General features: G+C 39.1%; 1 protein-coding gene across 1 annotated transcript in view; it reads left to right on the top strand.

Moving 5' to 3' along the window:
* The window catches only part of LOC109991323 (voltage-dependent T-type calcium channel subunit alpha-1I-like), a 140,579-nt gene that overhangs the window by 17,174 nt on the left and 96,856 nt on the right, over positions 1-26,549 (top strand). The window contains exons 3-5 of the mRNA XM_065955400.1: positions 7,322-7,419; positions 14,630-14,789; positions 26,132-26,474. Coding sequence (XP_065811472.1) covers positions 7,322-7,419; positions 14,630-14,789; positions 26,132-26,474 — 601 coding nt within the window. The remainder of the gene's footprint in view (positions 1-7,321; positions 7,420-14,629; positions 14,790-26,131; positions 26,475-26,549) is intronic.

Below are 26,549 nucleotides of genomic sequence, written 5' to 3'. Positions count from 1 at the left end.
AGAAGAGATTGGGTTTAAACCTTGAATGTTTTTAGCCAAGCTTAGCACAAACATTGGAATAAGGAGAAAAGACTAATGGCCGCCCTCTGTTTGAAGGTATCTAGCCTCAAGTCTCTAGCCATCAAGTGGCCCCGTGATGCAGCTTGTAGCCACTTGGCCAATGTCAGCGATAGCACCAACTTAAAAAATACGGCTTGTAGTTTTGAGTTAGCAGAAGGCATCGCCAGTCGGTCAGACATGTACATTTCTCAGTGTGGTCACTTTAAAGACTTCTCAACTCGTTTTTACGAACCTAGCAAATCTGGAAACTTTGTTGGTGCAGACATAAGTACCTCTCCCCTGAGGTGAGAGTATTTTTTCAGTGAGTGATTCTGCACTCATCCTTCCTCCCTGTGGCTGCAGATCTTTTGGACTGTGCTCAGTGAGTCGGAAAGAGCAGCAACATGGCACGGCAGTCTTAAAGTGAAACTTGAAAATGCTGTGATTGTGCATATCAGTGTAAATGACTCCTTACTACTCTTGATGCTCTGCCAGGGAAACTTAGTGTAGTTTCAAATGATATAACAAAGTTCACCTTGTTAACAATAATTGGTTTAATATTTTTATTTCAAGTCAATTCAATAATAACTCTTTGTAATAACTTGTGAATAACTTGAAAAGAATGTCATCTTTTCAAAGGTTCTAGTTTTAACTTTAAAGGTCAATTCTTTGAAAGTGTTATGATTGTAAGAATTTTATCTAAGGATTTTGTCACTAGGAGCAACTCTTTGTACTAAGGAAGCTTTGTAAGTACAGCCCCTGGATGGCAGGCAGTGAGTGGAGAAAGGATCTACAACCAGGTTAGAGATTTCTCTGTTAAAACACATTTATTCAGACCAGCTGCACACGGAAATTCTTTGTCAATTAACAAATGTCTTCAGCAGACAGAGAAAAGGAGAAGTTAGTCAAACATATGAAAAACTGTCTCTCCTCACAGCCTCCCCTGTGAAACACATCAAACCAGTCTGCTGAGCTCACACCCCTCAAATACTCAGTTACCTGTCCTCTTGTGCCAATCAGAGAGGAGCTCTGAAATCAAGGCCACATTGACATCAGGTGTAATCAATCACACCTCCCGCTGAAAAGAATGACGATCAAGCATGATTGAACAATGCAAAACAAACTTCCATTCTTACATAGAGACATACATCACGTACACGTTCCCTTTTCTTTAACGTTAAACAGATCAAATAAGTTTAATTCATGAATTACTTTTATTCATGTTAAAGTTAGATTAACTTAAGCTCTCTGGATGCTCTGCCTCTTCCTGTACTGTATATTATAGACAACAGGTATTTGTGTATACATTTTTTCTGTGCAAAAACAATACAACTATGAAGCTTGCGTGAGTCAGATCAGCCTAAATGTGTGAACATATTGCCAATCATTAATGTTTCATACATTTGGAAATGTTTTAAAATGGCAATGTGCAAATAGGAACTGCTGTTATCTAGGGACTTTATGTGCAGGCTGCTTTATATGCAGGCTGTATAGCTTGCAATAAATTCATTTAATTTATTTGACAATATTGGGTGACTGCAATTGAGCTTGTACACACAGGTACATGCTGTATTTATTGTTTAAAAACTTTGTTCATCCAGTTTTCCTATCAGGTTAATCAATCTTTAGTATCAAACCCTAAGAAATGTTGTCTCAAGAAACTTTTTTTTTTAAAGAGCAGGTCTATAGAAGGTATTATTTATTATATTATTTACAAAAACTCATAAGCATCTTGCTTGTTTTTTTTTATGTCATCAAGTATTTTGTAAATTCAGAGACTTGAATATGAGGTATGAGGAGTCAAACTTGGGTTATATGGGTAAGAACATGTGGGGGTATGATAGGTAATGTGACCCGGGTGAACAGCCCTCAGCAGACAGCTGGCCTCATCTTTGACAAGATGTGCTCATGTCTCTGCATACATCCTAAATGGACACACACACACACACACACACACACACACACACACACACACACACACACACACACACACACACACACACACACACACACACACACACACACACACACACACACACACACACACACACACACACACGGAAAAGTGTTTGAGCATCTGTACCCAGTTGGAAGTGTAACAGTAGCTCATTAGAGCTCTGACACCAAACAACACTCTGTAGGAACGCGTGAATGGAAATAATAAGGAGAGGCACAACACATAAGAGCACACACACACACACACACACACACACGGATGACCAAACTAAACAGATAGGTAGAAAGAACTAGGAGAAAGGTGTGTCTACTTTAATGAAAATAATGAAGATATTTTAGAGTGAGTTAGTGAATTGTAATATTTGTGAAAAAAACTGCAGCAGGAGAGTAAAAAGGTAAAGAGGGAGTGGAATGCCTCCAAGCCGTAGTAAATTAGTGTGTGTATGTGTGACTCTTCATCTTCTCTGACTAGCAAACCTCTTCTGGGGCTGAAGATCTTCTGAATCCATTCATCTCATTTTAATAATTGATGACATCTTCTCCAGAAGGAGTTTGGCTTGGACTGTTGGCATAAAATGAGACACTTAGTGCTGCCTGGTAATTGCCATATTAGTTCATTCTTGCCTTTTAGACCGCATTACTGCAAGCAGAATGGACGCAACAATATATTTTCTGCTGCATTAGCTTGCTTTCCAAGGCCAGACAATAAGGGGAACATTAACTGTAATCCTGGTGAACTGTGTTGTGTGTGTCGCTGCCTCCGCCAGAAAACTACACTGTTCTCTTCAGACCCAAAATATATGTTCATCTGTATGATGACGTACACTTTTTTTGTTTCTTAGAAGGTATAAATGCTTTCAGTGGATAAATCCAACTAATACTGACTATAAGATGGAACAGGTGTGAAAATGGGGGAAGGTGTGAGAATTTAAGGGCAAAAAAAAGGACGGACTAACTTTAACAATCTTGTTCTTGAATAAATGAAATATAATAAACTCCATAAATTATTCTCACTTTGGCTTCCAATAAGACATTTTCACTAAACCCTACAGAGGTGCTCATGAAATTCATAGGGGTTCAAAGCCTGCCCTACCACCAATTGTCTCCAACATTAAAAGTTTCCTTCTCCAACGATCAGGGCAGCCATGGAGAATAACTCTCCCATTGTTCCACTCGTATAGCTCCAGTGAGAATATTTCAGAATATTGCCAACATTTGAAAGAGCTTCTTGGAGATAAATCTAATGCAGCTTCCTTGAAAGAAGAGAAACCAGAGAGAGAAAATCTGAATAGAGAAGCTGGAGGATGTTTAGAAACCAGTTAAAAATCCACATCACACTCCTCTAAGGGCTCTTAGAATGAATAAATAACCTCGTTCTCCCTTGAAAATATCTGTGAGGCCGTTTGATTGGGGAACTGTCCTAACTCAGAGACAGACGCTCAAGAGAGACAGAGACAAGGTCATGGTCAGATTTATTAACAGAGCACCTGAAAACAAACAAGGTTTGTACCAAAGTGCTTTACAGCGGGCATTAAAGCGAACTTCACTGGAGTATTTAAGAACAGACCATCTGTCGTCTATAGAGACAGACAAGAATACATACACACACACACACTCATACATTCAAACAGGCAGTCACACAAAAAGATGAAGGCTGCCAATGAAACAAGATAAGATGCAAGTCAAGTAAAGTAGTGTATCAGCTGTAAGTGAAGGCACCTATTTTAATAGGTTTAATAACATTTTTGACTCAATCACTAGTTTTAAGTTGCAAAGTAAAAAAAAAACATGTTCATTTTTGTTTGTTATGGTCACTTTAAGAGTTAAATAGTTGTTAATGCAGGGTATGCTTTAGAGGGTTAGTAACCTAGTTGTCACACCTGCAGCAGCCTGTAATCTCCTTGTACTTTTCTATCTGTTGTTTAAAGACATTTATTTTCATTAGCCAAAATTTCAATCCCAATTTGTATTATGGTATGGTTGCTTTCTTTAAACGTTCAATATGTAGAATTTTTACTCTAAAATATCTAAACTAATTAAAAATGGACTAACATGGACAGACATGACTTGTTTAGCGTTGCCTTGGAAACACTGTATGTTGTGCAAAGACCGCTGCATAAGGAAGCTGGAATTGCTACTGAAAGCTGCTATAGTGCTGCTGATAAAAAAAAAAAATGGCATGTACATGATACTACATTAGCTCGTCTGTAAACATATTATCTTCCTCAGGTCTGTTTCGCCCGTTCATCTTGACTGCGGTCAACTTGGAGTTCGTTTTCATCGGGGGTGGCGGAGAGTAGCACAGAGAATCACTACCATGATTCTCGCCAGCCTGAACGTCATCTTTTGTTTTTGTTTTGATTGAGAGCCCCCTGGCGGCGTAATGTACATGCGTTTAACTAATGATAGCATTATCTGATGACTTTATGTTTGCTAACCCCCTCCTTCTCTTTGTCCAAATATGGTCAATTCTGGCTCTGAAATACAAAAAAATCAACAGACACAGTTTGAAATGTGTTGTTTTTCTTACTACACAGTTTTATTATATTTGTTAAATTTCAATATTTTCATAGCTACAACTTAAAACGCTAAAACTGTTTGTTTTTTTGATTACTCTTTGTACTCTCACTTTGCTTTCTAACTGTATCACCCTGTATTCCAACCTGTTCCATGCTTTAAACTCCTCCACACAAAATACCTATTTCCTCCTCTTATTGTGGAAGTGGTTGAAGTGTACGCCCTGTTCTCCGCTCCACCGTAGAAAATTGGCTGTCAAATTAGATCACAGCCACTCACTGAGGAACTAACCTCTGTGATCTCACATAGATAAGGCTGTATTCAGGATCTGTGCAATCTCCCACCTTTTCTGTTCATGGTCAGTGTGTTTTTACCAGCATGGTTTTTGTCTGATTTGTGGCGGAGCTGTGGCGGAGCTGTGGCATAAGCACGGCTCAGCGGGCTCCTGTCACCACAAAGGATACGGTGATACACAGGCAGGAGGAGAGATTCATATTTCACGGTCGACTGAGTCAGATCCGCATCTTATGGATTCTTTGAAGCGTGCGCAGAGGTTTTGGTCACTGGACTGAGGTGTTGGTTACTGGACTGCAAAGAATAAAGCAACATGTTTTTGTTAGGGAGACCGTCAAGCTAATGTAGCAGCAGCTTTCTGGATCACCTTTGAAACTTTTTCACTCAAGTTTTTCAAGTTCATACAGAGGTACACCTGAGGGAACATGAGCTCGAGGTACAACTCTGGGAACACATGTGCTATTCCTACTAGACATTTAATTGAAGTTGGCAGATACTACGGTTTATTTTCTGAAGTCTTGACAGAACTTCAACCAGGCCAGTTATTTTTTTTTCTCTCATCCTCCTGAGTTCTTTCCTTACATAACTTTTTCATGCTATCAAATTTTGAAACCTCGTAGGATTCCATTTCAAACTGTATAACTCCCCCTGGACCTCCAAGAAATGGAAGAATTTCAACGTTTCTCTCTATGTTACTGTTATTTTGCTGTCAAATATTTTCAAGACTTCTCTCAAGGTGTGCAGGTCTAAAGGTCGAGTAGTTGGAAGCGAATAATTGGCTGGGGCTTTTTAGACTTTTGAGAAACCACCTCTTAGAATCCAACCTCTCTTTGAAATGAGCTTCTTATTATAAAGAGCTTGAATATTTTGAAGTATATCGGTGTGAAATACCTGGAACTTAACTCAGTTTCTTGTACTTCTTTTTCTCTGAGCCTTAGAGCCTGCTTTCCTCTGCTCAGGCAGGTATATGCATATCACTCTCCTCTCTCTGTCTCTCTCTTCCCAACATTGTAATTATCTCCAACACTTGATAAAACCCTCAAGCTCTCCTTGTCTCTCGCTCTCAATCTCACTTTATTGCGCTCGTTATATTGCACTTAATCATCCCTCTTTGCTTTTACTCGCAGTGGTTTCTAATCTTTTCCTCCTCTTCTCACACTTTGTCCATCTGTTTCTTCTTCTCTCTTTTCATAAATTGTGTACTCCCCCTCAGTTGGTCAAAATATATGCAGGTTACTTCCTGCTCAAAACCCCTAATGCATGTGTAGATGATCAACAGCTGACAATCATCCTGCACCTACAAAGTAAACCATCATGTTTGATCATTTTGAAAATACCAAAAATGTGTCTTATTTCTATTTACTTACAAAACAAACAAGAATCAGATGAGAATATGAGTCTACTTCTCACTTGATGTATCACCTTGGTAAACTCTCGGCTACTGGCTTCAGAGCTTCAACTGCTACACTTCATCAACTTCATTCGGGCACGATATGTGTTTAGGAAATAATGCAAACATATAGAGTACAATACATGAAAAAGCAGGTAGACAATGGTGTGGCTATCTTGTTATTAACAAGATATAACCACATGGCCTCAAAATATGAATAATGCTGTTGTATTAAAACTCATTTTGCTGTTAATTCTTTGGCAAGAATGTATTTTATTTTTTTCTTACGTTGTCGTACTTCTTCCTCTGCTCTCACATGTTTATCTTTTGGCCAGTCCTCTGGCAAATATGCTTCGCCTAGTTTATAAAAACAAACAATGTCATGATAGGTTGAATATAAAAATATTCTCTCTTTGTTTCCTTCCTCTATCTTCTATTCCACACTTTCACTTCAAGCTTGTTTACTTTCTCCACCTCCAACCTCTGCTCCTCTGCTCTAATCCGGTTAGGTTGCAGGTTTGGTTTAATCCCAGGCTCGTAATTTTTAAGTACACCCTCACAGGATACACTTTGATGCCTTGACTGCTTGTGCTAAAAGATAGTACCAGTTTCAGGGATGCAGGAGGTCCACTGCACTATTTGACATGTCATTTTCAAACTTTATCTGCCAGTGTCAACATGAGAGAACGTCCTTGTTTTTTAATAGCAGGTCTGGTCTCATGAAAACAAGTAAACCTACATACATAAGTATGCATGTTCAGCTGTAAACAAAGGGAGGACTGAGTTTCTTTTTTGTAAAAACTGAAATGTAATGTTACCGAACATACCACTGAGCCCTGTTTCTTTCTGTGTCTTGCTTTATTAGGTAGATAAGTTCCAGCTCATTAATTCATATTAGACTTAGCACAGCAGGAGCTCGACAGTGGCAGGTTTTGTGTGCACTTTTTCTTTAATATGGCTTTTTGACAAGAACAAACATGGAGGAAGGAGTATATTATACTAACCCAGAAGTTCAGCTGAAAGTCATTGTTCTTGTTTCCATTCTCTTTGACACCCTACAAGCTGTGGACGTCCAAACGTCTGTGGGTTATTAACACACTTTGCTTTGTTCTGTGTATATTCCAGGATGGTTGAATACTCACTGGACCTGCAGAACATGAACTTCACCGCCATCAGGACAGTGAGGGTACTGCGGCCTCTCAAAGCAATCAACAGGGTGCCAAGTAAGTCACAACATCACTTTGGATCTGGGTACTTAAAAAACCTTTGAAAAAAGGAGTTGTGCGAACACCAAATACATCATACATATTTTTTAAGAGGTTCATAAAAGCACTTTTGCTTGTATGCTGAAGTAACGAAAATAAAACTATTCACAATGTTCATTAATGTAAAGGCATCTGAGGGGCACTAGTTCAGCACCATGGACAGTGAATGGTAGCTTAGTCGCTGTCCCGGATGCTGGATATGCGTCATTGAGCCAGGAATACTTCAACTGTGAACAAGTGCGGAAAAAATGGCGACAAGCTATACTTATAATTTGCAGTAGGGATTTGGATTGTGATCTTAGCTGATGACAGTCGTGCTGATTTCCATACTAATACACTTTTTATCCAAGTTCATTGGATGTACTCTGATTTATGAAAACATGTGGTTTCATTTACTACAACAATGCAAACCACAACGTGACATTACAAAAAACTAACGTAACCATTCCATATACATCCTAAAACTATACCAAATTCATTTATATAGCATATTTAAGAAACAAGGCATTTTGATTATGTTATATGATTGTGTAACCGTTGCTGTAAATGGGCTGGCCTGGTTGTTCACAGGTGCAGTTCAATTTCATCTTCTGCATTTCAAGCAGTGATGGACATCTGCACATAAAAAAGAAAATGAAAGAGCAGAATGTGAAAGAATGTCCTGACAGGGAGGTCACATTTCATCTCCATCTAGTTGCACAAGTAGTTTCATCCTGTGTCAGATAATGAATCCAGGGCAATACAAAGTTCACAGGGCTATTTCAATCCCTAAAAAGTCATTTCATTCACCCTGAGCTATCTTAATTTTGACACTGGTCACCTGAACCTGTCACTTCGACTCCCAGAGTGCTGCTCAGCCCCTGTTCTTTTTTCATGATAATAATCAGTTCTGGTTTCTTGTTAATTTGTGCTTTATGTGCCTCATTTTAAGAATCCTCTCTGTTAGTCGCATATGTTGGTGCTAGACTCTAATATTGTTTTGCTTCCTATATAAGTATAACTGCTGAACCTCCCACTGCTCATAAATCTGCATAAACTAATTAGCATTTTTCTTGAAAGCAGGTGCGGGGAATTGTGCTGGCCACAGAGAGACGTGGGTTGATGCTCTATTTTTGGCGCATACTTTACACGGAACATTCTATATATGAGTAGATAAGCGGAACATGGAAATTACTCCAACATATATACAGCTGTAGAGTTAAAGGCCACTTTATTGATTCTCTGTTCTTATGTCCATCCTTCCCACTGTGTGTCTCTCCTGCAAGACTTTGCACTTTCATCCATTTTTATTATTTCTTATATACAATGCCTATGTGAAAGGGCTGCTTGGTTTAAGGTTTACTTAAGAGACACATCAGGATGGCTAGGACAGGAAATAAAGCAGGTTATCCTCTAATCAGATGGTATGGGTGCTTTCTAGGTATTTTAGGGTAAGACACTGAACCTCAGGGACTGAAAGATGATGAATGCATTTGTATTTGAGCGGTCATGTGCCTGGAAAAAACCTGCGGTAAAAATCCAGAAGTTAAGCCCCCCTTTACCTCCTATACGTCCATATAGGCTCTAGTTTACTGGGGCAATTCAAATGCATTTCTTTTTTAGGGATGCATGCACAAAAAACGATGGTCAACATTGGTCTTAGATGAAAATGGAACATTGTCTCTTTAAACAAAGGCCAGACTCTGTAACTCCCGGGAGAAGCAAAGCAACCATTTAACCATCTGCAACATTTCACAATATGTTCCACTTTAGAAGCTGTGCATTACAGAGGGTAGTTTTCCAAACTTCCATTGCATCTCTAATGGCCTGTAATGATGGACTTGGTTTACTATTGAATTTGTGCAGCTCTCTGGTGAGAGAAAACCAAACACTGATAAACCATTAGAGGCTAAACCATGTGTACAGCTGTAATCTGCTCATTCAATGAGCGATATGACTTTTAGTTCCAGTGTTGCACTGGTCCATTTGTAACAACGCTGAGAAACAAGAAGGAAAGGTGAAGTATGAAGATCATCAATCACTTACGTAGAGCTAATGGAACTAGATTGATGCTTTTCCTTAGTGGGTTCTCCGGAAACATTTCAATAAGGACGCAGCATTTGGGTTACGGGAGGATGAAAGGGAAAAAAGAAGTAGGTGAGAAGGGAGAAGAAAAGAGACACAAAGAGAGACAAACGAGGGTGGGAAAAGGGGATTATCCGGCTCCATGCAGGATGGGAAAAGATGGAAGAGAGGAAGAGAAGGATGATGAGGATAGAGATGCAGGGGGACCCAGATGAGCAGGCTATTATGATGATAGATAGAGCCGAGAAGACGAGTACAAAGGAGGGAGGGAGCCTTCAGATGAATAGAGATAAAATGAGCGAGAGAAAACCAAAGTGTGGAACATCGGGTGAGGAAGAGATGATTTGATCTTCAAGAAAAGAAGTGCCAGTGAAACCACGGCAATGTTTTTTTTGTTGTTGCTCAGGGTGATACAGAGGAGGATTGACAAGAAACTCTAATCCAAAACAAATTCAATGCCATGCAAATGTTTGTATACATAAAATCTGTACTCTCTTGTATTTAAAACTGCTGCTGTTCAATGCATGAAACACAATATTACAACTTCTCTCTCAAGTCTAAGGAGGATAGACCCCCCCCCCCCCCCCACACACACACACACACACACACACACACACACACACACACACAAACATACCTGTACATAATTTGAAGCCATCACATTCCAACATACTGTAACTTAGAAGCTAACAGTAATTGGTTACATCAGTGTAGCGGTCACGTCTAAATGCATATCAATATTAGGCTAATGTCCCAGACTCTGTAATATTTAATAATTGGAACAACATGCTCTGACGCTGTTTGTGTCCTGTGAGAGTTAATGTCAATGTTGAGTTAGTATTTAAACGTAAAGCACAATCTTTTCCTAAACCTAACCAATTAATATGGCTGCCTAAATCTAACCAGGCTGCTGAGCTCAGCTCTGCAAATAACATAAGGAGCACAGATAACCCAAGGGAGCTCAGAGTAGATCCCCTACTCCTTCACATCCGGAGAGCCAGTTGATGTGGTTGGAGCATCCGATTAGGATGTCTTCTGGATGCCTATTAGGAGGTTTTTTTTTCAGGCACATCCAACTGGGAGGAGACCCCTGGGTTAGACCCTGAGCTGGCTGGAGGAATTTAATATCCCATACATCTGGATTGATGGATGGATCAATTTTGGCTAACCTGCAGTAGATGGTTATTGTTGTAAAATGTCGGTAAGGTGTCAGCACCAATGCTTCTTGGTCAGGTTCAAGTAAAAAGCAATGAAGTAAGCAGGACAAGACTGAACTATAACAGGGAATAAATAGATAATGTGGATAAGAAAAAAACACCAATTTGTTTGCATGTTTTCATACTAAGATGAGCTTTTCCTTTAAACCATTGTGGTGCCCATAATCACATGTCACTACTCCCTTCTTTCTACATCGGGAGTTCTCTGTAGTGGACTGTATCAGAAAATCATCGTCAGAATTAATGAACCATTTAGAACACCACTCGCTGTCTCACTGGACTAAAACGTGCAGCAACACCGGCTGAGATCAGTAATAGTTAACAAATTTAATCGAGAAGAAATATTATATTGAGCACATTTACTGAATAAATAAATAAATAACTGTAATTTGAATTAAATTATAAATATTTTCTCGCCACAACTCGTTTATTTGTGGGTAGAGACTCTGGTTTTGTGCTTTGCACCACAATGCTTCATGATATATTGCTTGGATAATGGGTTTTACAAAACTTTTTTATCAATTCATTGCCTGGTACCAAACCTCAGATGTAGGCTTTTTTTTTTACTGCAGACATTATAAGGGGTAAAGCACATGTGGTTTAGAAAAAAATAAGTTGTCTACTTTATACTCAAGTGTCCTAGTGAGCCATTACTGCTACAGTGAGTCAGCATGAGTAATACCAGAACCATAATGAAAGCTTATTGTAATTCAGCCCTCACTACTTGTTCTGCTTAAATCTGTTCTTTTCCAATTTTAATTGACAAAACATATTTTAGTAAAACGACCTTTACCTTTAAAAAAACACAATCCTTCCTTTAATGTAGCCATTGAAAATGCTTCATTCGTCATGCGTAGAAAATATGAAATAGTTGCTATTGAATGTTAAAAACAATGTTGCATTATTAGGTCATCCAAAACTGTCCTACTTGTTTATCTGCTGTGGGAGTTGAAAAGCTTTCCTTGAACTGGTATTGTATTTACTCATACTTTATTGACTGTGGACTGGAAAATGACCCACACAGATATGAAATGGTTTTGTTATTTTGTTAACCACTGGCCATAAAATCCACAGGACGTGGAGGTCAGTCACAACTGTGCACTACAGTAGCACCTGCTGCCACCAGCCAGTTATTTTACTCATCTTTATTTGCTGGATGAATGAGGAAGCAATTCTCTTCTTTATTAAAGACAATTTACCACAGAGCACATCTCAGGGGTAATTCAATCTTCATGCTGTGGGGGAGCCACAAACACACTCATGCTAACAAACACACTGCCATATGCGCACACACACAGCAGAGATAAAAAAAAACAAAAAAAAAACACAGCCAACGCAAAGTCACTTTCAGACACAGTGACTAATTGAGCTCAAACACTCAGTGGTGGATGTGTGAAGTGAGGCATCTAATGGGTCGCTAAATGAAATCATCCAGGCCTGGTTCCCAGTGGCCACAGCTTAAAGCGCTGGACCTGTTTACTACATTACCCAACGCACCCTTGGGTAAGGCTGCATCAGCAGCTATGGTAACGGTCATCAACGGATTATCTGCCTCCTCTTTCTTTTCATTTACATTCTGTTGATTCTCACTGCTAATCAAGTTTGCACTTTGCTCATCTACATTTTTTCTCTGCTCCAAACATCCCCTTCCCCTGCGTCTCCGGCAGTCTGCTGTAAGAGATTAAAATGATTCAAGTTGCCTTTTAAATAAAGGAAATGTGTTTTTCCTTTTAATCAACTCTAATTTTCCTACCATCAAATAGGCAGATATTTTACTCCAATAAAGTGATACCAAAGTCTGTTTTAGTTTCAGAAATATTTCTGGTTGTTTCCATCTTGTATCTTTGTGTGATCAATTTCTTTGCATCTTGAAAATGTTTATGATGATTACTTACAGTTTAGGGTAACAACACTAAATACTACTAATGACTTCAAACAGACCTGATCACTGTGAGTAAAAGAGGAGTTCATTCTACTCTTTCAAAGAAAATCAGAAATATGTAAGGATCACCTCTCAATTGAATGCAGTGAAGCGCCACATCACTGTACATACATACATCGTCCAAAATAATGATGCAGTTCAATAAATCTCTCTGACAGTGTAAACAAATCATTGTCGTTCTTCTGAAAGTCTTAATGTATGGCTGAGTTGGTGTATTTGATCACAGTGGATTGATAGACCGACAAGTGTACCCATTTAAGATGAGATGACAATGATGAGATGATGTGTTTCAGTGAACTTTTGGCCTTTTGAGCACATTTCTGTGATGGTCAGTGGGAACTTTCTGAAATCGGAGGAATTTCCTGCCAGTAAATCATTAAATATTGAAATGCCAAATCCAAAAACAAGCTCCGCTTTCTGATAACCCAAGGTCATGTTTGTGTGTCTGTGTTTATTCCAAAAGAAGAGAGGGAGGACATCTTGTGTTTTTCTCCGATGAAACTGAAATCTCACCCTTTGGGGGGGATTTAAATTCTCATGAGATCACTGCAATTCTAGATGTGGTTTATATGAAAACCTACATGTGGCCCTTGGAAAGAAATTTCCATCAATTTAATACCCTACTTTCATCCCATAGTTGAACTAAAGCTTGTGAAAATGTTGTTTGTCTTTTAAGATATCACAGAACTTAAGGCTCAATTCCAAAGGCAAACTTATTTTACTTCTGATTCTTTGCATTACAGGGTATTACATTATAGTCTCATGAATTCTTCAAAATGAACCAACCTTCAAACGAAATTCATTTTTATAGATGCATCAGCATGCGCCTTCATTAACACACGTGACAACTAATGATACTACATGGACTCTCATAGCATACTATTTGTCTCTACTAAAGTTATGTTGGAGGTTTAGTCAATTAACTTTGGTTGCATAGTGACAGCTGTATAGTAATAGAGCATCATGTGTGTTTATTGGTATCGTCGTAGAGCCTACGAATGCATGAAAAAGATCCATGAAATCTCCCAATAATGCAGATAACACAACATACAGTGTCCATAAAGAAAGTGTTCCTTAAGATATTAAACAAGGGAGTTCAAAACTTTATATTGTTCATATTTTTATTTTTTCAGAGAGGTACTTTTTCATAGAATTGTCACCTATCCAATATTATTTTGGATTTAGATAAATCACGTACCCTTCAGTGTTATCCAAGGCTTCCTTGTCTTACATGATTTCATACAATCATTAAAAATCATTAAGTAATTTCTCTGGACCCTTGGGAGAAGGTCTGAGGACTGCCTTCCCACTTACCCCTGATTAGCCAGTTAAATGCTGTATCAATCCTCCGTCTATTTTACAGATAGAATTGAACCCCTGCTGTAGTTTCTTTATGCAGATCATAGTCAGAGTAATGGGCTGTGGGATCACAATTAGAGTGCAGATTAGGGATTGATTAGCTAATTATGATAATACGAAGGCTTATACGGAAGTGCCAGGGTAATGTGTTGACATCTACAGCAGCAAAATAGTTGGTGAGAGTGTGTGTGTGTTTGTTTGTTTGAGTGTTTAGGAGTGCACAAATTATACAAATGTGTCTGTGTTTGTTTGTGTATTAAACCAATTAACAATAAAAACGCAAAGGAGGAAAACATTTAGTTAACTGTCAACATTTTTTATATTCTACATTTGATATTAAATGAACCTACACACCAAATTTACAGTTGACACCACTCAAATATCCTCCTGTGCAACAAGCAGCTTTCAACTCATCCCAACAAGCCCAACAATCAAAACTATTGAATCATTGAATCAAGAAAATAAAGTTCTTATTTATGACCTCACAAAGATCCCACTGGGATCAAAACATCTACACTTTTAGGGAAAGAGCTGAGGGAAACGGACAACCACAGTTACAATCTGAGTGTCTTTTTCACCTCTTCAGGCATGCGTATCCTGGTAAACCTGCTGCTCGACACTCTGCCCATGCTGGGGAACGTCCTCCTCCTTTGTTTCTTCGTCTTCTTCATCTTTGGCATCATCGGAGTGCAGCTGTGGGCGGGACTGCTGAGGAACCGCTGTTACCCAGAGGAGAACTTCACACTGTGAGTCAGCGCCTGCTCTGTTTGTCAGAGTGTGAAATAGAAAGTGTGAGAGCGAAGCCAAGTGTGAGACATTGTGATGCCTCAGGCTCTGGGACCTGTTGCTCTGTCGGCTTTATAAAATGATCTGCCTTTATGTGTGTGTCATATCTAACATACAAGGGCCATGAGTAGTTGATATGATTGGTCCTTCAGAGGGAATGTATCTACTGTTTGACAGTAGATGACAGTAATCATTGCGGTTATTTTAAAGTAATACTATCACACACTTGTACTATTTTTGGTTTCAGTTTCTTCAATGTAAGAATCTTAAGTATTGGTGATTGTAAATGTAAAGTCTTGGGGTTCGTTCTGTCAGATTGACAAAAGAAACAATTGAAGGACATCACTGAGCTCTTGAGTTGAAAAAAAAAATGAAATGCAATTTTTTTAAGAAAATGTAATGATGAAAAATGAAGATTATGCAGTGCAAAAGCTTACACATTTTATAGCTTTTTGATTTGCACTTTTTACCATCTGGCATTGGAAACTTACAGTATTAAAAAATATATTTCCCATTTACCATTGGGTTTCGGGCAATTGCCATTTGGGATTATTCTTCTGAAGCTGTATGCTCTGTGAGGAGTTTTTAACTGGTTATGAAACTGCCTAAAATTAAAATCTTTGCCTCTTTGTGACCTATGTAAGCAAACACCACCATGAGTGACGAGATTAATGTTTTCTCTACTGTGTTTTTGTGATTAACATGCTGCAGGGTTTAGGTATCACACGGAATGAGTTACAGAAATAGAATTATAACATTTTTCACATTACAGTTTCTTGGTGAGGGATATGTTAGACTGTTAAAGGCAGGGTTGGTCATTTTCGAAAACTAGCATGATTTTGAAAGTAGCATTCCCTCAGTTCTCCGTCTACACCCACCCCCTCCCCTCTGTGCTCCCTCACAAGCCACGCCCCTCACTTACATGCAGGGAGGTGTTATTGGTTCATCAGATTGGTACCTCGTGGCAGACATTGGTCAAAGTTTTATACATGCTTATAACTGCTACAGATGATGGATTTTCTTCGTTCCCTTTTTCAGAGCACATGAATTATTAATGTCTGTCAGGACCTAAAGACAATTTCAACCAAAATCTTAAAAAGTGTATCTGGAAAAAATTTCCAACCCTGCCTATAAAAGAAAAAATATTTTGTTAAAAAACTTTACTTACACATGCACAAGATCAACTAAGAAATTAAAGGTACCGCTGTGTCAACAGTGGGCATCAAAATCAACACAAACCAAAACTCCTCACAGGAGCTTTAATAAAGAGATGCGGCTTAAAGGCTGAGAAGAGGGTTTGGATGTGTGGGTTGCAATGCGGAAAAATTAAGCTTTTTGTTTCTTTTTATTAAAACATTTAAAATGTTTTACTTTTTTTTTATACACTTTCACATTTTAAATGTTCCCTTTTATGTTTCTTTCTTGTGGTTTAATTGTGTCCTGATTATTTGCAGCTTTATTTCTGACAATTCTCTTTTAATATTTTAAAGATCCAATCCTATTTTGCATATGAAAATAATCACATGAATAATTAACGATTGAAGCTCGAGTGTGAGGAACATATGCTTTGTGTGGGTTTTGGCGCCCCCTGTGGACAAAGCAGTACTTCCTGTCTCTTCATTGTTTTATACTGCACATTTTTATGTGGGTTTTCTTTTTAAACAGAAAACGTCATCCTGCTTTCTCTTTACTATGAACAATACCACTCACTTTGAATCTTTGCTGTGAAAAATGTAGACAAAGTCTGTTTTGGCAGCATGTTGTTAATGACTTCCTCTGACATGCACTCCACAGAGGGCAGTTTCAGGCCTTGAACATGTCTGTATAGAAATAATCCATCTTGTCAAACATGGTCTTGTTTGCTTTTGGAAGTCATATATAGATGTTAGTATGAACTTAAGTCTGTTTCACAATAGTGAAATCTCCTCACAGGAGCTTTAAATCAACTATTACCAGCAGCCATGGGTGTTTGTGTGTTGCAAACAACGTTACAGTTTGTTTGTGTAATGGTTGTAGATGATGTGTGCTTTGGGAAACTTGTATATCTGTGTGTGACAGATTATGTGTTTGTGTGTGTCTACATGGGTCTGTCACCCCTCATCTCATTACCTGCCCTTCTTCAATGTGACTTTAGAAGATTAATTACACCAACTGCAATTTACAGACATTATCATAGAGATGACTCTCTCTCTCTCCCTCTCTCCCCTCCCCCTCTCTCTCTCTCTCTCTCTCTCACTCACTCAAGTGTTAATATAATGGGGCTGATTGCAAACCAAAATCAGCACAGAGCAAATATCATTATCTCCGAGTCAATTCTGCCACTTAATTAAAAAACCAACCCTCTTTTTATTTAATCCCCGCCCCCCCTCCAACCCTACCAAGGCCCCCTCTCCTACATTGTGTCAAGCTGTTTGAGCATGGCTACAGTCAGTATTAGTGACTTAAATGGAACATTGATGTAGTTCAAAACGTCCTGCAGAATGAAAAGGAAAATAAATCAAGTGAAGAGAAAGCAATGAGTGAAACAAAAATGACTTCAAAAGAAAGGTCAGTGATCAAAACCCATGAGTTTGAATATGTTTGGTGTTTGGAAAATTGGGTGCCGTGATCATAATAATGGAATTGCGCATATGTATGAAAATGACCTCACTTATACAGGAGTCAGAGTAGATCAGGCTAAATGCAATCATCTTTTCTCAACAGAGAGGCCACATGTGTAAGATGCCTAAACCTTGGAAGCAAGGCACCATGGCTGATTTTTGTATCTTCTACAAATGGTTTCTAAGAACCTTATCTCAAATGAAAAGGTTGTTAATGTCATTGTTTCCCTTTATATGCCCCAGGTTAGGATATTACACAATAACTATCTAGTATATGAGGGTATTGTTTGATGAAATTTCAATACATTGTTGTACTAATAACAGCAAAACAAAAAATGTGAGTTTTTTTTAGGCATTCTCAAGACTTATAAATATTACTAATCTTAGGTAGGGCAGTCTCTAATATATCTTAATATTAGATGAATGAAATGATGATTGACATACAAACTAAATAGATGCCTTTTTTCCTAATGATTGAGGTAAATTGATCCATGTGACAGAATACTTTGGCATTTGCTGCAAAGTCTAGTTGTAGTTTTTGCCAATGATATTAAAATGTCATGCATAACATGTAACAACAACTACTCTATTACTCTAAACTCATTTTATAGTACACCTATAGTTTATATCACACTCTCCATGTGTCCTTATGACTCCCCTGCCTGCATGCACCTGAAGCTGCAGCATCACTTTAGGAGTTTTCAGGTCCCTTTAAATGAACTGGACCCAAAGTTGTGCTGCATGTGGGAAAATATTTTTTCACAGTTACTTTTATTGAAACGGCCCAGTTATCTCATTTGAAAAAGATCCAGTCGGAACTGCTGACCCTTTCATGTTTGTTCTTCAAAGAAATACTTTTTTTGTCACTGCTCTTTTTGATTAGCTTCACTTGAACTTTTGGCTATGTATGTGGCAAATCAGCCCTTGCTGTGTGCACATTCTGTCAAGCGTATACCTTTTTTTTTTTTTTTACTGAAATGCACACCTGCAAGTTTTCACACACACACAGACTCCAAAATCCTAAAAAAAAAAAGTCTACATTTAAGGATGCTAGAAATACTGCTTCATTTAACTTTAAGAGTTGGACGACTGGATTCTCTTCTTTGAATATCTGTTCACTTTTTTGACTTGTCCCCTGGCTGTACCTTTCTTTGCCGTGGCAACATTTTGGTTCGGCTGTGGGAATGTTATTGTTGCAGTAGTGTCGAGTGATATTTCCAGGCCTAATGTTCTGTAGCTCAGTGGCTGTGGGCTGTTTATTTTGGTGGAGGTTTCAGAAATTCAATTACTCTTCTGTCATGTCACTTCAAAATCAGAAGAGAGAAAAAGGCTGTTGTTGATTCTGAGGCGGCTGAACACTTTCTGCGTGTGTCTTCAAAAGAGAAGGGGCCGCACTTGTTTTTAAGTTAAAAGACGTTGTACTGATGTTGTGCAAAAGCAACGTCTGCCAATGGACAGATGTCCATATCCTCAACCTTTATCCGTAACATGTTCTATCTTTTGGTGATGTCACACAGCGTATGGTAAAAATCTTACAAAGTGCATATCACAACAGAAACTCTATAAGGCAAATAACCAAGCTGCTGTATGCCAGTTTAAATATGTTGAAATTCTCTGTGGCTGAGCTCTCTGAAATCTTAAAGGAAGATGGAGAAGATTAGTTAAGCTCACAGAGAACATCCAAACTGTCAGCCAGGAGATATTAAGGTGGATTATTCACTATTTTTCTATGCCTCTCTAGGAGCAGTCCTTTTTTAAATGAGCTAAAAAATGGTGTTCTTTCCTCTTTTTAACCTTTAAGAGAACAACCTCTGCAGTACTATATACTGATCAATGAAAGTGTAATGAATGAGTGCTGGATTGTGGTCACCTTTTGATTGATTTTCCTGGGCTTATTATTAACATTCATATTGATACGCTGACTACAACACCAGTGCACCAACTGTTCAATTTGAGAGTAGTTCCATGATTGATCTTTTCTTCGTTTTTTAGCACAAGATTGAATACCTGAAAATTTAAAATCAATCACTTCGTCAGAGGGTACTTAAAGCTCCACTCGTCTCTCTCTGTACCATAAGTGGTTGATTTCAGTTTTAACAGGTTATAAATGGCCTTTTAAAGTCCCAGTTAATGAACAGTTGAGAAATAAACCACAGATTCCAGCTATCTTGATGCAAGGAGGACCTTTTAAAGTATTTTTAAATCCATTTAAAAAAAAAAAAAATACATTCAAGCTGCTTTGATTAATTGCAATTAGACATTTTTAAAAAGCACTCAGCTTTACACTATGCCACTCAGCATGAGCTAAACTCAAAATGTGATTTTCATTGAACAAAATTCCACATATATATTAAGGAGATAAAACTCTCTAGCTTGGTTATAGCATGGAAATATATGTGCTGTTTGGAATGGATTATATCAAATACTGAGACAACATTGGTGAACTTTGTTAAATGTTCAGCATTTCCTGATTTCAGTCTTTTGTATCTGATGGATTGCATGTATATGCTTAAAGTGTTGTTGACCATTTTCTTATAAACACTTCTTAAAAGAGCTTGACAGGATAATTCAATATCTTTGGGGTGATGGTCTTGTGTGATGAATGTGCAGACAGGTTTCCAAGTCCAATGTGAAACCAACATTTCTTTTTTTCAACTTAATCCATGTTCATTTTATTCGTTTCAGCATGCAACAGCTGAGTGTTCTCTATAGTTTCCTAATAATAAATCAGCAGTCAGATATGAATCACAATGGCTTTCTTCATGTCCCTTGGTAAAAGCAAAATATAAATGGTCAGTCGGAATTCCAATCCAGAACCTTAACAGGTGCTGCTTGTTCCTATATATCTCTATGATTAAGAGTACAGCTAATACCACTGTGAAAACCCAGAGCTCAGACAATAGCTGGGATTCAGCCTGTGGTAAGCCTGGGGAGACCAACTCTGCGGCCAAGCATTTGATTAGGCCAGTTTGGCTGCACAGAGGAGTGGGCTCGACGGCGATTTAGTCAGCCAAGCCCAGGGAGAAAATAATGATCTGATGAGAGGCTTTGTGGTAGGCCATCGCCATGGTAACCGACCCATAGATGGAAAGGGAATGCGATCATGGGATGCCCTGACCCACCTGAGTTAATTTCGGTAATGTCATCCAATGTTAGTAAATTATGCAACAGATATTTTTTGTGTTTGTTTCTGACACAAAGCTGATGCAAACCATGTGTGACGGTTGTAAATCAGAGTGCAGAGTGTTTCCAGGAACATAAGCGCGAGGTATCAAACACCAACATTTGGCTGGTGCCTCTGCTGTCAGGAGTCCAACATCTCCTCAGGTGTGAAATGAATGCTGTCTGCCTGACACTGTCTGGTGGTGAACGTAATCACCTCAGTATAAAGAGACGCAGAGCTGACGTCCAATCTGATAATGAGCTCAGCTGTGAGGTCTGCTGTCACTTGATGTTGGCTCCATCCCGTGCAGAGGTGGAGGATTAGTGGTGGGCTGTAGGATGTGAAGGAGACTTGAACAACTGGGAAGACTGTCACATTTTGGTTGTTAACTTGCCAGCCCTCTGATTAGCGATGATCATGAGCTGAATAACTCTTATTTCACCTCAGTAGCTCTGTTATTTTTTTACTCACAGTAATTAATTATTCATGTTCATATCCTGTAAATTAACATAATATAATCAGTGTATAACTTGGGTAATTAAAAGACAATTTTGAAGACACTTTAACACACTTGGCTTCTAAATGACAGGCTTCTAACTAACTCCTACAGCGTACAAACCCATCTGGATTAATATGAGACAGCCATAGCAACTTTTTTTTTAGCTGTCAGACATATTAGAAGTCCAGTGACTGGAAGAAAGAGAAATCAATTCTGCTTGATATGTTGGTTGGGGGCGATGGACGGGTCAATCAACACAAGACCTTTTTTCCAAGAGACCCTGATAAGAGTGAAACAAAAAGTCAATGTAGCGATATTGTTGTAACCAATGTCATGAGGTTTTTTCTTTATATGATCCAATTTGTTATTGTGCATAAAAAGAACATACGAAAAAGGAAACCATAAAACAGACCCTGCTTTTCATGCTTGTGGATGCCAATGAAGAGCCATGATGAGGCTTGGATCAGTTTGACATTTGTATGATAACACATGAACTGCCCTACTTTACTTAAGATATCATACTTTCAACTTTCAACTTCATTCAGCCAGGTGAAAACAATATAAAAAATATTAAGAAACACAAGCACATAGAATCAGACAATAGAAACAACATACACTGTGAACAACATTAAAACATAATTACAACATTTCATCAGGTAACAACAGGAAACTGAATGTATAAAACGTCAATAAAACCCTTATCAACACCAGAATAAAAAAACATCATCAGTCATCAGGGTCATTATTAGAGTTCAGAAGCTTGATGGTCTAAGTAATAAAATAATTGTTTAACCTGTTGGACTTGGCTTAGTAGTTCAAACTCCCCAAACAGAGGATGTTGAGGACCCTTTAAGATGTCTCGAGCCTTATCTGCAGCTCTCTTTCTGAAGGTGAGAGACAGATCAGGTCATTTAACACCATCTTTAATTATATGCTGGAAACTGTTTTTGTCTACTATTAAGATATTCCCGAACCAGGCGATAAAGCTGAATATGAGGACAGACTCCACCATGGACTTGTAAAAAAGTGTCATCATTTTACTGCACACAGCAAACCAGTTTAGCTCACTGAGAAAGTGGATGTGCTTTCTTACAAACTGCTTCTGTGTTCTCACTGAATGTCAGCCTGCTATCGACATCAATACATCAATCAGAATCAGATTTATTGGCCAGGTATGCTTACACACACAAGGAATTTAACTTCGGTGAACTGTGCTCTCTTACGTACAGATACAACATCAACAATAAACATAATAAGAAAAGATTAATATTTACATGACTAAATATGAAACAGTGCAGTGGTGAATAGTGCAAAAGATGCTGAAGTTACATGACAATAAGTAAAAAGCAGTTATGTGACAGATGGGTCATAAGATGTCAATTACAGTGTTTACATAAATAAGTGTGCGTATATTGATCATTTAAATTAAATTGTATATATATATATTCACAGTGATGGTTTGGTTTAGAGTCATTTCACCGCGACAGGTCTGACACTCTGTGACTGTTTAGCGTTCATCAGAGTGACAGCCTGGGGGAAGAAACTGTTCTTATGTCGGGTCGTTTTTGCGTACAGTGTTCTGAAATGCCTGCCAGAGGGGAGGAGTTTGAAAAGTTTGTGTCCGTGGTGTGAGGAGTCTGCAGTGATACTACCTGCCCGTTTCCTGGCCCGGGACTGGTATAAGTCCTGGATGAGGTACTGGGCAGGTCGACACCAATGATTTTTTTCTTATAGTCCTTATAGTCCGTTGCAGTCTGTGTCTGTCCAGTTTGGTTACAGATCCAAACCAGACAGTGATGGAGGTGCTCAAAACAGACTGGATGATGGCGGTGTAAAACATGGTCAGCAACTCCTGGGGCAGGTTGAACTTCCTTTCGCTGACGCAGCCACTTGAGCCACTTGTATGTGTGTGTTTCTGCTGTTGTTTTTGTGTCTAGCTGTATGCGCACTGATGCTCTTTTACACAAATTAAGTTCCTAACGGATAAATAAAGTTATTTGAATTGAATTGAAGTACATCCTCTGCTGGGCCTTCTTTCTGATTGTGTCTATGTGGGAGGTCCACTTCAGGTCTCGAGAGATTGTGGATCCCAGGAGTCCACAGTAGACACTGTGCTGTTCAGAATGGTGATGGGGGGGGAGTGAAGGGGGGCTCCTGAAGTCCACTGTCATCTCCACAGTCTTGAGCGGGTCCAGCTCCAGATGGTTCTGACTTGCACCAAAGAGCCAGCTGTTTCACCTCCAGTCTGTAAGCAGACTCGTCTCCTTCCTCAATGAGGCCGATGACGCTGGTGTCGTCTGCAAATTTCAGGAGTTTCACAGAAGGGTCCCCTGAGGTGCAGTCATTGGTGTAGAGGGAGAAGAGCAGTGGGGAGAGAACACACCCCTGGGGGGGTGCCAGTGCTGATTGTCCGGGTGCTGGATTTAGTGCTCCCCAGCCTCACCTGCTGTCTGCTGTCAGTCAGGAAGTTGGTAATCCACTGACAGGTGGAGGCTGGTACAAGTGTTTATAACACTGAACTTGTTCTAAAGTCTGTCCCTGGATTTTGATTTGGATACACGGTTGGATGGGAAATTTTGTTAACTGATGGTAGTCCAAGGTACCTTATTCATGTTATAGTCATGTAAATTGTACTTGGCTACATTAGCTCGTCTGTAAACATATTCTTTTCCTCTGGTCTTCGCCTGTTCGTCTTGACTACGCTCAACTCAGAGTAAGTTTCTCTCGGGGTTGGGCAGGGGGTAGCAGAGAGAATCTGCAAATGTTGTGCAGAAGAATGCCAAGCAGATCAACCCTATGCAAATCTTTAAAAAAGGAATCAATTTTGTTTAGTTCAGTAAAAACATATGAATTAAGTACATAATTTATCAGGGTATACGCCATTGGCTGTTTTGTCAAGCCAACCAATAAGGTTTCATAAGTTTTACAGACAGGAAATCCAGACATATCCATGTAGCGACAGTAACACTTAATGTCATGAAGGCTGTCATGACAAAATACCAAAATGCAACAATGGGGAAAAACAATGTGGGGGATGATGTGATTTCTCCCATGGCAAATTAAAAGCAATTGCAGGAAAAGTTTCAAAGAGCAGTTGTTGTTCCAAGTAATACTTCAGTTAGCCTGTTTCCTGAAGCATAGAGTAGGTCATGACAGATTTCTTGAGGAAATGAAGAAGTTAGTGAGCGCCTATTTACATCGCGAGACAAGAAGGCAAAAAGTTTCATACAGTAAATTAAAATTGGTTTCTGGAGCTTTGACTATTGTAGACAAATTAGCCACAAACAAAAAGATGATCTGAGGCTGTGACACACTGTAACATGTGATTATTACATTTATATTTAAAAAAAAAAAAATGTTTTTCCTGTTTGCATATAAATGCTAGTTGTATAAATAGGTTGTGGTTTTGTAGGCCCTATCCGTGAACACAACTGCAACAGTGATGATAAAATTAGACATTTTGGACAAAAATCAACTAATATGATATCCTGGTCAGAATTTATCTATTCCCACAGTTAACTAAAAGACCTTGGTTCTCCTGAGGTAATGGATTCACAATGCAGAGTGAGACAGAGTCAGCGAGAGGGCTACAAAGAGCAAGCTGAAAAGGACTAAAAGTGGAGTGAGAGACAGGCAAAGTACTCACAATGCTACTTCTGTCGAGCCTTCTCAAATACCAGGTCACATGTAATTGCTAACCAGTGGCTGCACTCATCTGTATCTTTTCCTCCAGTCTGCCCTTTAAATAGCAACCTACCCTCAGATTAAACTGAGATCACACACGGCTCTGTTGCTCTCTGTCTTTAGTGTCTACCTTGCTCTTTCTGTAATGGCAAGGCAAACTCCACTGCGTGTGTGTGTGTGTGTGTGTGTGTGTGTGTGTGTGTGTGTGTGTGTGTGTGTGTGTGTGTGTGTCTTCTCTGTGTCGCTCTGTCTTTTTTTCCTCACAACATTTTCTCATTTGCTCATTCCCTGTCTTGCTCTCCTTCTTGAAGCTATAGATCCACAGCTTTAGATTTTCCTTTGCTTTTCGTTCTTTCTTTTTCCAGACTCATCTTTTCCTATTCGACTTTATACGCTTCCTTCCCCAACATCTTTCTTTCTTTCTTTCTTTCTTTCTTTCTTTCTTTCTGTCTGTCTTTCTTTCTTTCCTATATCTGACTTGTATTTGATCCCAGTGTCTTCCTCTACTATATGCTCCTATTTAACTTTCCTGTTGTCTTCCTATTTCTACTTGAAGATTGTTGAATGCAAATGTTTAACGTTTAACTCTGACTGAACATCATTTGTCATGCACTGCTTTTTTCCTATCCCTCTGTCGCCCTGTTAAAAGCTTTGTCACACAAATTAGACATTAAAGGACTGCAGCTAACAAAGGGCGACTGATCAAACGCTACCTAATGCTTTCTGCTGCTTCACACTGATCAACCTGTTCCTGTGAAAGCTGCACTTAGGCAAACTAAAGCTCACAGTCAGCTAACAGATAGCCGACCAATGTGCTGCATATCATGCCTACTGAACAAGTATTTTAAAATACTGAAACCCCGTACCCTCTCATATCTTACCACACTTAAACAATTACTCTCACTAACAGTGTGTCCGTGGTGTAATTTTCTTTTAATTTTACCATTACTAATACATTCAACTCCCTGTCTCAAACAATCTACCACTCCCTTTCTCCTCATCCTGTTACCCTATCATACTCCAGGCTTCTAACATTATAGTTTCAGTCTCGATGTCACACCAGACAAATATCAGAAATAGCCATGAAGGACAGGTGGGAGCTGATGCAGCTCAACATGTGCAGCACTGGAGTCCAAGACAAATTACCCGTGATAGTGTATTGTATCTTTATAGTATTGTATGGCATGGTATCTTATCGTATCATATTGTATCATAAAATTCTAATAAAAAATAGCTAGCATGACTGACACTTCTATTTTAAATTCCAACTTCCACATCATTGTGTTAGAAGTGTGAAAGTGTGCTTTGAAAGGGCTGTACATGTAATATTGCTATCTTCTCGTTCCACTCTTTCAGCACTACAGGTATCAGTCTGCCTCGGCCTTACTACATGGCTGATGAGGACGACGAGCGACCTTTCATCTGCTCCCTGCCGGTTGACAATGGCATCATGTCCTGCACTGACGTCCCTGCCCGCCGCGAGGGAGGCAGGACGTGCTGTCTGGACAAAGATGACGTTTTGTACCGTCAGTCTCTGGGTCTGAGCCCTGAGCCTCTGGCCAACGGCAGCGTGAGTGTAGCAGGACTATGTGTCAACTGGAACCGGTACTACACCCGGTGTCATACTGGATTCAGCAACCCACATAAGGGAGCGATCAACTTTGACAACATCGCCTATGCCTGGATCGTCATCTTCCAGGTGGGGGATTTTGATAACCTTTGTACCATATAGACCTGTAAAGGATGTTGCTACTTAGATAGCTACCAGTTACAG

The sequence above is a fragment of the Labrus bergylta genome, chromosome 1, assembly GCF_963930695.1.
Source record: "Labrus bergylta chromosome 1, fLabBer1.1, whole genome shotgun sequence".
Taxonomy (NCBI): domain Eukaryota; kingdom Metazoa; phylum Chordata; class Actinopteri; order Labriformes; family Labridae; genus Labrus; species Labrus bergylta.
The sequence above is the reverse complement of the archived record's forward strand: the minus strand, read 5'-3'. Positions and strand labels throughout refer to the sequence as shown.